This window comes from Phyllopteryx taeniolatus, chromosome 3 (genome assembly GCF_024500385.1).
Source record: "Phyllopteryx taeniolatus isolate TA_2022b chromosome 3, UOR_Ptae_1.2, whole genome shotgun sequence".
Classification (NCBI taxonomy): domain Eukaryota; kingdom Metazoa; phylum Chordata; class Actinopteri; order Syngnathiformes; family Syngnathidae; genus Phyllopteryx; species Phyllopteryx taeniolatus.
The window spans coordinates 7,375,380-7,388,012 of NC_084504.1; the positions used below are offsets into that span (position 1 = coordinate 7,375,380).

At 40.7% G+C, this 12,633-nt stretch overlaps 1 protein-coding gene and 1 long non-coding RNA gene across 4 annotated transcripts in view; one reads left to right on the forward strand and one right to left on the reverse strand.

Annotated features, from left to right (window-relative positions):
* The window catches only part of LOC133474759 (uncharacterized), a 33,149-nt gene extending 30,443 nt beyond the window's left edge, over window positions 1-2,706 (forward strand). The window contains exon 3 of the long non-coding RNA XR_009787614.1: window positions 1,228-2,706. This is a non-coding gene — a long non-coding RNA (uncharacterized LOC133474759). The remainder of the gene's footprint in view (window positions 1-1,227) is intronic.
* Window positions 1-6,019, reverse strand: part of zmat4a (zinc finger, matrin-type 4a) — a 99,169-nt gene extending 93,150 nt beyond the window's left edge. For all 3 annotated transcript variants that reach the window (XR_009787612.1, XM_061766742.1, XM_061766741.1), the window contains exon 1: window positions 5,889-6,019. Coding sequence is in view for 2 of the 3 variants with exons in the window: in XM_061766742.1 (XP_061622726.1) it covers window positions 5,889-5,975 (87 nt within the window). In the remaining variant the exon portion in view is untranslated. The remainder of the gene's footprint in view (window positions 1-5,888) is intronic.
* Window positions 6,020-12,633: the final 6,614 nt, after the last annotated feature.

Genomic DNA, 12,633 nt, shown 5'->3' on the forward strand with positions numbered 1-12,633 from the left:
AAACATTTTTTAAAATGTACCAGAGACTACAATGTGTCAAATGTATCCATGTGCGCACATACACACACACACACACACACACACACATGCGTGAGCGGCTTGTCACTGCAAAAATCAACAGGACAGAACACACCACATAACAGAGCGCATTTAGAATGTAAAACCACTTATTTAGATGAAAGCAATTATTCAATTTAGATCAAAGCAGATGAGAGTGGATCAAAGTTCAGTCACCATTGTGTTTTTGTTGTTTTCCACTGCATGGTAACTGGAGGTACTACTGTATGAGCAATACAAGTATTGCCAACAGGAGGCTACAACCTCCCTGAGTGTTGATCAGGTCGCACTTGTAATGAATCAAATCTCCAATGGGAGATCAAAAAGCTGGACAAGATTAGCAGCTGCCGTCCACAGCGTTGGCAACCCCGAATGCATGCCCAGCCATTCTTGCGTATCTCCAACTGCTGGCTAGGAGATAAATCTCGCAACACCATAGCTGGGGCCAGCCAGGCTCGAGAGATATATGCAGTGAGGTTCAGGCAGCCTAACTGCAGAACTTTACCACTGTACTCACTCCCCTCCAACCTTATTTGAATATTAATTGGCTAATATATACGAGCTATAACATTTGTGGACCTCGTGATCATCAAAGTTGCCCATCTTGGACTCTCCATCTTTGATCACTGACTGAGAATCCAAACAGTCCACACACTTGACTTGAGTGTAACACCAATGTTGTCATCCACAAGTGAAAATAGTGTGTTTCATGTATGTCTCATGCACATGAATACGATATTAAGAAAAGGGCAATGGTTTTGTTAATTTGAAAAAATCACTTTGACCATGAACATAAGATGCCAGAGAACATTGAATTTACTGTTTTTAATGGAAGCTCGGGGGAGCTTTCCATCTCAGAAAATTTGCTGGAGCTGGCACTTTAAGGTAAAATTGACCATGTTTTTAAGGCACTACAAAGACTTATTTTTTGCTAAATCACAAAGAGCTTAGTTGTGTCTAGACCTGAGATTGATGACTGTGTCCAGATGACTGTGATTACCTTATGAAGTTGATCATTCCAACCATATGCATTACAAGTAGTGGAACTGGCCAATAGTTTTCATACTAAATAGTGAGAATACATAATTCATTCATTTGAATATGGGCACCGTGCCTTGAAAAGGGAGATGTAACGGAAAATTGACTTTTTAATTACTTGTATGCAAATAGTTGGGCCTCTGGAGTGCCTGCCTACCCATCAAGTGTGAAGTACATCTTTTCCATCCGTTCAGTCCAGCACTGCATGAGGAAGCGGACCAACAGCAGCCTGCAATCTCCCACCTTTCTGCTCCCATCAAAGATTTCCATCTAAAGAGCCTTGTGCACTCATCAGTCCCTTTCTGTCTTTATTATTCTCTACTTGTGGCCTGTGGCTTGTTCCAATGTTGTGTGACCATGATGCACTGTCTACCAATCTGCTGAGTGAAAACATACAAAGCATACTGTATATTGGGCAGGCTGCCTACACTAGTACAATAATCAGCTTGTTCTTAAGCCAGTGGAGGCAATTTGGGTAAATGTTGAGAACGTGCAACGCTAGAATTGTGACACTGGTTGGCTTACTAAGGTTAATGTTGGCCAATGTGGGGACAAGCTCAAAATCTCCTTAGTCAGGAAAAACATAGCATTCCATTGTTACAACAGACGTTGTAGTCAGAGGGGTTTTGGTTACATAACATTTCTGACAGCTAAGTACATTATATTGAGTGGGGTATCCAGTTATACAAGTGCAAACAGTACATTACAATAACTGATTATTAAACAATGCTGGCAGAACCTAAAAAGTGGAACATTGAATTAGAACATCCATTTTCCTTTTTTCTGTAATGACACGTCCTTTTATCAGTACTCTATTACAAATTGTTTCAAAAGTGACTATTTACTGTAAGTTGCTCTCTTTTCTTGTATGAATTACAAAACCATCCGCAGCAGAGGCGGACATGCTTCTCCTCTGCGCTCAGGCATGCAGTGTGCATGACAGAGAACGTATGTACCTATGCTTGTACTTGTCACTTGCAATACCATCATTATCACAACATTACACATTCGTGTGTCAAAAAGATCACGGTCATTTGGTACAACACTCTGTACAGTGATTTCAGTGATATAGTTTAGCTCAAGCTGTGTTTAGCCAGTTTTTAACATTTTATTCACCTTGTGCTATGACGTAATATCATGTATTATGTAACTATATCACTCTGTCCAGTTTGTTGTCCATGTTTTTGTGTTTGCTTTTATTTTGCTTTGTTTTACTCTGCTGTCTGCTGCCAAGTCAGAATTTCAAATGAGAATCGGTTCTCAGTTGGCTTACCTGGATAAATAAAGGTTAAATAAATACATGAAAATTAAAAACAGTGTGCCATATTGACTGACCACCCAGCAATGCACTTCCCTGTTACATCATATTATTTAATAATCAATTCTTCAAATTTAGGAATCGATTCAGAATCACTTACATGTGTATCGTGATGCACTTAAAACTCTCATGCCTTGGCACAATGAATGTACACTTACGTCTTTCAACACCATCATGTGATGGTGAAAACCATAACCATGCAAATAGAAAGTATGAACCAAATGTGGTTGAATAAAAAATTTAAATATCCCAAGTTTGGACTCTGTGTGGCTGTGGCTCTGGATCGAATTGAAAGGTGGCATGACAATCCTCCTCTCTAACACCAACTGCCCTCCTGTCTTCTCTCACGACCTCCGTCAACCTTCTCTTTGGTCTTCCTCGAGGTCTCTTGCCTAGCAGCTCCATCCTCATCACCCTTCTACCAATATACTCACTAGTTCTCCTCTGGACGTGTCCAAACCATCGAAGTCTGCTCTCTCTAACTTTGTCTCCAAAACAACGAACCTTGGCTGTGCCTCTGATGAACTCATTTCTAATTTTATCCAACCTGGTCACTCCGAGAGCGAACCTCAACATCTTCAATTCCGCCACCTCCAACTCTGCTTCCTGTTGTCTCTTCAGTGCCACTGTCTCTAATCCGTACATCATGGCTGGCCTCACCACTGTTTTATAAACTTTGCCCTTCATCCTAGCAGAGACTCTTCTGTCACAGAACACACCTGAAACCTTCCTCCACCCGTTCCAACCTGCTTGGACCCATTTCTTCACTTCCTTACCACACTCACCATTGCTCTGGACTCTTGACCCCAATTATTTAAAGTCCTCCACCCTTGCTATCATTTCTCCCTGTAGCCTCACTCTTGCCCCTCCACCCCTCTCATTCATGCACATATATTCTGTGCAGTGCATGCCTCCATCTTTCTAACTGTTCCTCCACCTGCTCCCTGCTGTCACTGCAGATCACAATGCCATCTGCAAACATCATGGTCCACGGAGATTCCACAGCCACCTCTCCTAGATGCTTCCATACCTCCACAGGAATGTCATCAGGACCAACTGCCTTTCCATTTTTCATCCTCTTTAATGCCTTTCTAACTTCCCCCTTACTAATCATTGCCACTTCCTGGTCCACCACACTTGCCTCTTCCTTCTCTCATTTTCCTCATTCATCAACTCCTCAAAGTATTATTTCCATCTGTCCAGCACACTACTACAATTCAATTAATGTAAATAAAAATGCAAATCACATTGCTTATATGTAACATTTGTTTTAGATGTTTTATATGCAGTCCAAAAAACAAATGGAGTCACAATAAAAACCCATTTGAACCAAGATGAGGCCCCCTTGTGGTTTGTAAAAGAAGCTGATGATGAGGATGTGTCGTCTGATGGTCCAGTGACTTTTACATGAGGCAAATAAAGCTGAGAATAAATGGCCCATAAACCATTGCAATCTTCTTTTTTTCTTAAGGCTTCAGAATAACAGATATTCACATCTGGACTGAAAGTATGGTCTGAAAACCAGCACTTAAAGTACATGCTGTTTGTTAAAGGAAAATTCAATTCAATTCAATTCTTGTTATCCTATTTAGGGTCACAGGGAAGCTGGAGCATGTCCCAGCTAAATTACGGTGAGTGGTGGTATACACCTGCACCGATCACCAGTCAATCAAATAAAATCGCTTTCTACATGGTGCAGGTCTAAAACTCAGTGTGAGAATCGTAAACAGCAATGAGGTGAAATCCAAAGTAAGTGATCACCCACAGACACATAATCATAGCGAAGTAAGATGATGCACTTGGACCGGTCCACCTGTGGTCAGAACATCTTGACTAATTTAAATGGGAGTGGCTGAGAATAAATATGAGGATGACTTCAAAAACATTCACCCGATGGATTTACAATAAATGCGAGGGGGGGGGGGGGGGAAATTAACAGAGCAAGTAACAGGCACTCCATTATGCGTACGTGTCATGAGAAACACGATATGATCATCTTCATGAATGTACGTTGGATTACAGATGGTTTAATATACCAAGGTTCTGACCAAAGAAACATCCATCCATTTTCTGAGCCGCTTCACCTCACTAGGGTCGCGGGCGTGCTGGAGCCCATCCCAGCTGTCATCGGGCAGGAGGCGGGGTACACCCTGAACTGGTTGCCAGCCAATCGCAGGCCACATAGGAACAAACAACCATTCGCACTCACAGTCATGCCTACGGGCAATTAAGAGTCTCCAATTCATGCATGTTTTTGGGATGTGGGAGGAAACCGGAGCGCCCGGAGAAAACCCACGCAGGTACGGGGAGAACATGCAAACTCCACACAGGCGGGGCCGGGGATTGAACCCGGGTCCTCAGAACTGTGAGGCTGACGCTCTAACCAGTCAGGCACCGTGCCGCCCAAAGAAACAATGTGAATGAATTGGATATTGCACGGGGATATTCTACATTACAGCAAATAATTAGTGTACTGTTTGAAATGATCAACTATGGTTAAAAAATATAAAATAAATAAATAATTTTTCTTCATTGATGAATATGTAGAGAGTAGGCTTCATTTATGTCTCACACACACACAAAACATATTTCTATGAATAAATCATCACATCTACATTGGTTTGTGTTCTTTAAAGACATACATTAAGCACATAATGATTCATAACCTGGTCACTCTTTTAGTTTAAGTACATGTTATGGTTGTTATTATTTTTTGTTGTTGTTGAACAGTTATCTTCTGGCTGGAAACGCAATGTTTTTTTCTGGTCACTTGTGTCACACTCTATCGTGGATGCGTAATAATGTAAATATAAATGTAATGTTTTATATATATCCAGTATATTAAAGGATATATATTGTAACACTATTTTCTCAGTACCTTGCCACTTCAAATTATATAAATAATACAAAACATTTCAACTCAATATTTGGCCAAGATATAAATCTAATTTAGCTGAACTAGATTATCATCTGCAACCATGCACAGCACTCTCCCACAAAGGTGAGCGAGGTGCATCCTTGGTCAGGAAGAGTTCTCCACTCATCAACCTTTTGAATGCCACCTTGAGACAATCTTTTGGTGTACACCTGCAGAAGGCGTGTTGAATACTGTTGAACTAAATCTGGTATAATTATTTACAGTATAATGTATTGTGGAATTACAAAACGATCAAATATGACAGAACTCTGTTATTGACAACTATACAATTGAAAGTGCTGGGTCGCAGTTCTCTGTGACTGTGCTGAGGTCAACCTCCACCTGCTTGCACGTCTTACTTTGTAAAACAGGCGCCACTGTTATTAATGGCAGCACCGCACAACGCCGCCAACAAAGTCGCTGTGGAAGAAAATAAGCATGCAACGCGACAGTCGTGCCTGCTTTTCCCCTGCGCTGGACTCTCTGCTCTGCACCCTTGCTGTGACTCACGCCAAACACGGCAAAATAGAAGAACAAGCGGGGCAAACAGTACTGTACCTGTAACTCTACGCTGTAACTCTGACAGAAATATGTCGGGAACACCGTCAGCTGCTGTCGTATTTGAAGGGAAAGTGTACAATCCATTAACCAGAGGCGCCAGGATGGCGACAGAGTGAGGGGGAGATGCGTCTGGCAGCCCTACTATATTATAGTACAAGCTGGCGCTGTGCCCCGCCCACCTGTTCCCTATTGGCTGCAAGCCTTCATCAACACGCGCCAGCCCCAGCCAATCGCCGGGGCACATATAAACAACCATTCGCACTCACATTCGCACCTACGGGCAATTTAGAGACTTCAATTAATCCTACCATGCATGTTTTGGGGATGTGGGAGGAAACCGGAGTACCCGGAGAAAACCCACACAGGCACGGGGAGAACATGCCAACTCCACACAGGCGAGGCCGGGATTTGAACCCCGGTCCCCAGAACTGTGAGGCAGATGAGCGAACCAGTGGGCGTCGTGGTGGTGATGCTACTAAAACACCAATCCAGAGTCAGAGAGGGAGAAGTCTCTTTGTATGTTACATAGTTCATGATACAAGAATTTAATATTCTTTTATTATTAGAATGATTGACTTATAATTCTCTTCCCCTTCTATACTCACCTTCACTGAAATTGCACCAGATTTGGACAGTTTGTTTCCACCTCAAAATAATCGCTATTGTGGGAAGCTGTGATAACAAAGTTGCATTGAACGCATCAGTAGGGGCGATAACAAACAACAATAGAGGAGAACGTGGGTTTCCTAGTAAAATAGGAGCTTTATTTTTTTGCTTTTCTTAAAATGTTTTCATATGACCAAAAAAAAGTCATCAAAAAGATCCCACAGGGGAACGGTTTTGATTAAGTTTCTCTTTGAGACCACAATTTTAGCATTTTCCACTAGCAAAACACAGTTATCTTCAAACAAGTGACCAAAGCGAGGCATTATTCTTCATCTGTTTTGTTGTTGCCCTTCTGATGCTCACCAAAGTGAAGTCTCATTACATATGCTAATGTCAAGATTTGTGGAAGTCACACATGGACGTTCAACCTCCATGTTTCCAAACGACTTTAGAGACACTTGTGGAAGTTGGTTGAGAAGAGAGGTGTCAATCTGACCTGTGACCTTGCAAATAAGAGTTTCACAATAATATACGCAACTGGAGATCAGTTAATTGTTTATGTACAATTCAAATTGTTAATTGTTGCACACTTTTCTGTGGCTGTGTTAAGTTGCAATTGACGTTTCCTCTTCAAAACAATTACGTTTTGCTGCTAATATTTCACAAATTATTGAAGCCTCAGGTTCAGTGAGCCACACTGGGTTACAGTCATTGGTAATGTGTGTGCCGTGAAGGCAATCAAAAAGCTGCCTCAGCAGCGGAATCAAAACAGAACGGAGTGAGGTAGAAAGTCATATTATGTGTAAATTTGGATCGAGAGCAGAGAGCACCATCTCATCATTTACGGTCTTGCACTAGAATGAATAAAGGCAGTATAGCTGCTGTGCAACATTTTATTATTTATCAACTATGATAATTAGACAACTCTCACTCCTGATTATTCCAACTAGGTCAGAATTCCAGGTCAATCGCATTGGGAGAAGAGGGAGAAGGAAAATCTGTAAATGTCAGTGCAAATGTCTTTTCTTTGCCCTTCAAAACTGCACCTGAGGTCCAGATGGTTATAAGATGCCTAAAAGCTGTCTGCAACAGCAAACATGGTGGATGTCCTGTAACTTTTCAGGATTTTGAATTATAGAGTAGGTTGACATGTACTGAAAAACTCTACCCAGTTACTGAGTTGGAAAGTCTGCCTGAGCACCATGCAGGCCTTCTTGCTGCTTCCACAGAGCTGGGGCCTCATGTACAAAAGGTGCGTACGCACAAAACCGTGGCGTCCGTTCTTTTTCACGACAAAGTTCAGCTGTATCAAGAGTGACATGAGCGTGGAAATGTGCTGTGCCTCACGTCAACTGCATGGCTGGCGTACGCACGTTTCTGCAGCTCTTGGAAACTGTTCTCATGAATCTGCACACCAGAGACACATGAACAATTCATGCCCGGCAATATTTGATTTCAACAATGCAATTGAGGCAAGGACTGAGAATTCAGTTGTTAACCAGTGTATTTAACGAAACACTGATATTTGTGAGGACACCTGTTAATTGATCAAGGCGATCATTTATGCCGCCTATTACCCTCACAATCGCTTCGTGACGTACGACGTTTTCTGGGTTTGAGCGTGTTTTAGGAGGAAATCCACGCAAGTCTTTGTACATGAGGCCCCTGCTCTTTGATCACAGCAGTGTGTTATTCACCAAATACTTCCTACTGTAAAAAGGAGAAAGTGTGTCAGCTCCAGATAATCTTTTTTTTTTTTCCATTCATTTTTAGTTTCCTATAGCATGCTATTACCCAGTTCATGATACAGCATAGAAGAGTCATTGCACGGAACCGAATGTCAGTTCAGCCTCATTTTTACATAATTTCTCAAATCAGGGATGCTCCTTTTTCACAGCAAAACTGCATGATTAAATCTGCAGTGCACTTTTAACAAGGTTTGTAAAAAGCTACGACGCTTCACAGCTAAGGACTGAAAACATTCAAGTAGAAAGGGAAAAGGAGCAGTGACACCAAGAGCAGCAGGATGTAGGACATTCCTAAAGGTTGTGGATTTATGGGTGAAATCCCTGCCTCTGGTAAGAATATAATTCCACTGGGTTCGCTGGCGAACATAGCAGGAATGATTTCTCCCCAAACAATAAATCTTCACCTCAAGTTCAAGCAAATGGGCTTGAATGGAAACATTAATTCTTATCTCAGCAGGCAGCAGCAGGGCTCTCTTCCAAAATGAGTCCAGTTTGTTCGTGGGGACCCTCCATGCTGACATGCAGCATACATGCCTGTCTGTCTGTGTTGTCATAGCAACCAACAAACACCATGGACCAGACTGACTGTCCTTGGCAGAAGACAAATCATCCATCAACCAATGGATTGTTGCGATGAAATGTTTCACTGCGGAATCTTTTTGTTGGGTCTCATGAGAAAGCATTTGGTATTGCTTCTCACACCATTTTTTTAAATTTTTTTTTACCTTTTCCAGGCTCTGTATGTTTGCAGTTATCGCTTGGCTTTTCACTTTTTATTATTTTTTTAATTTTCAAACAAAATGAACCGCACTGAACCCGACCAACATACAAACATGCACATCTGCCAAAGAGCACACAACAAAGAAAAGCAAAGGAGGCTCTGGGGACTGTCATGACGATAAAGATGACACTTGCTGACAGGTGAAATATGACTTCCATTGATGTGGGAAGCAGGGCAATAAGTCAGTAGGTTTACACACACACCCACACACACGCACACGCACAAGCTTGTGTACTGTACCTCTGCCTCCTGTTCATTTCATTCTGACCTTTCTTTTTCCCGACAGACTTAAAGCTAAGAAAAGCTACTAGGTCAATTTCCTACACTCAATGTATGCAGAAATAATTGTAAAATTTACCTTTAATCATACATTTTACAATAGGTTACATTTATTTTTTTTCTATATAGGATTGAAGGTCGAGAACAACAAGGCGGTTCATGTTCATGCAAGAACAAGAGAGCGAAAGATCATAACCATGATGAACATTGAAATTCTCTGGCCAGATCCTGGTAGGTGAAGAGATAATATCTGTTTTCTGTACTGTATTTTCAGTTTTTTTCAGATTTTTTTTTCTTTTTTTTCTTTTACTAACCTGTGCTGGATACAGTATTTTATGTTTGCCTGATATTTGCTGAGTTTACAGTTCATATGGTAACAAAATATGTTTTTCATGAATTAGTGTATAGATTTTACAAGTGTTTCATTTTGGAAAGGATCTGAGGTGTTCTGCTACTTGTGTGTGGTGTTTTGACAAAATGAGCCCTGTTTTCAAAATCGTGTTTAAGCAATTGTAAAAAACTGTAAAATAAAACTACTGTATTTGGTAGATTGTTTTGTGGCACAAACATGTAGTAAGGTAAGTCTCAAGATGCCAAGCCATCCGTCCATCCATTTGTCGAGTTCTTCTAGGGCACTGGTGTCAAACTCAAGGCCAGGGGGCCAGATCCGGCCGGCCACATCATTTTATGTGGTCCGCGAAAGCAAATCATGTGTGTCAACTTCCGTGATTCTTGCTAAAATCTGTTCCAAATTTTTGTATATTCATATGTAATAAATAGCAATGCACTATTGTGAGCATGTTTTGCCTCCAAACCCCTTTCACAGTTACTTGAATAATAGTTGAACAAACCATTATCCTTGACTTCAGATTTCAAAACTATTTATCCATCAATTTGTTGTTTATGTGTAATAATATGATGAGGCGATTAGACATTGATATGGTTTTACAATCATAATGGCCCGCTGAGGAAAACCGTATCTACGTGGCCCGCTGTTATGCAAACAGTACATACTCTTGAGTCCAGCGCTCTGCTGTCTTGTAGAGTTGCATTTCAAGCCCAAACTATTTCATTTCAAACAGCTCTGAGTCAAGGATCCAATGCACGCTCTGGCCATTTTTCTTCCCCAAGGGCAAGACTCATCACTCCACGTGTTGTAAGACAGTAAATTGCCTTTTGCTGCGAATAGTGCTTGCTTAGGCCCTTTTAATTCTGGCTCATCATCAGAGTTGGACTCTTTTCTTGCAAGAAATGTTAAAAACAAATAAATGACCTTCTCAGTTGTTTTTTTTATACTGTGTTAGGTAAAAACACGTAAAAACATTCCAGGTATAAAGGCAAAATAATCATTGTTGGACCTGAATATCAATATGTACAATTAGAAATTGGTGGGAAAATAAAGTATCGATATTATACAATTGTGCCTTGAGATATGATTGACCCAACTTACAAGTATTTGGAGAAACAAGCAATCGTTTGGCCGAGCGCTGTATGGTTGCAGTGAACTCAACTCATCTCACCTCACAACAAGCAGCGGTTTCAACGATAATGAACAATTCTTCAAAAAATGAGACTCTAAGTTGAAGTTTACTGTCAAACTAGAGATAAGACAAAGAGAATTACACTTTATGTATTTCAAACAACCACATACTGTAGTTTTGCCGTAGGAAAAGTCTGCTTAGCTTAATGCTAACAAACAATACAAAACGCCATAGATGGGCTTGCGGCGTAACCAACTTGAGCAATGGCTATTTGACCACAACTTCACATGTGGACAGAGAATCTAAGAATCTAATGAATCTATATACTCATAGGCATATTTTCTTATCCACTTCAAAAAGGAAGCTTTGTTGTAATTTAGGTTACAAGGTTTGTGATTTTAGATTTGAAATTCAATTTTATAGAGTGCTATTTTCCTTATTACATGTTACACGTTTTTGTGTACTTTTTGGGGGGAGACTGGAAGGGCTTTTTGGCATTCCTATTCATTTCAATGCAGAAAGACGATTTGAGATACGAATGTTTTAAGTTCTGAGCGTGATCACGAAATGAATTAAACACTAAATTGCCTCGTTTTTTTTTGCCCCAAATCAGCTTAGATGCTTTTATGATGTCATAATTTTGGTATTACTTTTGTTATTGATATATTATGACAGAAAAGTGTATGTTTGTATTCAAATATTTCAGGTCTTTGATGTGTATGCTGAAGTGTTTTCTTTCCAAATGTAGATAATTGCATCGTTGTTGTATTGTATTATCATTATTGCTAGAAAAATATGTCAATAATATTCCATCCATCCATCCATTTTCAACACCGCTTATCCTGGTTAGGGTCGCGGGACGCTGGAGCCTATCCCAGCGGACTTCGGGCGAAAGGCGGACTACACCCTGAACTGGTCGTCAGTCAGTCACAGGGCACATAGAGACACGGACAACCATTCGCACTCACATTCACACCGTCACTGAGTGGGAACTGAACCCACGCTGCCTGTACCAAAGTCAGGCGAGTGTACCACTACACCATCAGTGACGGGTCAATAATATTCATATCGCAATTTACTCTGCGATTCCCGACTGTCTTTGCCCGCCAAGTGAAACACTTTGGACCTCATCATGGTTTCATGGGAGATGGAATCTTTGCAATCAAGTGTCTGTCTACTCGAAGTAGAGAAGGGATTCAAGAGAGGGAATCAATCACCTGTGATGTCCAGAGCATTGAAAAATAATGACAAGAATATATGAAGTGCTGTCCAAAGTGGGAAATGTTTTTAACCAGGCTTGACTCCTTTACTCTCATAGATATGATTGATGCATTTTGTGGCGGTCCCATAGCATAGCAAATTCATACAATTTCAATTTTGCATGCGGCTAGTTTTTGGCTTTACAAATGGGGACGTATGAGGGATTACCTTCAAATTGCCATAGCCCAACATAGCAACTGTCTCTTTCTGATTCATTTTATTAGCGCAGAACACACTTCTGATGAGGAGGTTTAATTCTGTGTTGTGGTGACATCCAACAAAGCTCTGATGAAAGTGTGTTTAGTAACACTTCAATGTCACAATTCTAGAACATGTATGTTTAAACACCTCTGTTTTGTCTCGGGCATCTGTAAAATCTTGCTGACATAATTTCGATCTGTCTCATTAAGCAATTCAAGAGGATTACAGTTCATTTTATACAGTTTACAGTCTAGAGTACAGAATACAATTTATATTATTACAGACTATTATCCCCTTGAACTTGAATTTTATGGCTGTGAAAGTATCATCATTATCAGCTTGCCTGTGGTATCAATTTGTAGGGTTTATTTTCTCCTTTGAACCGA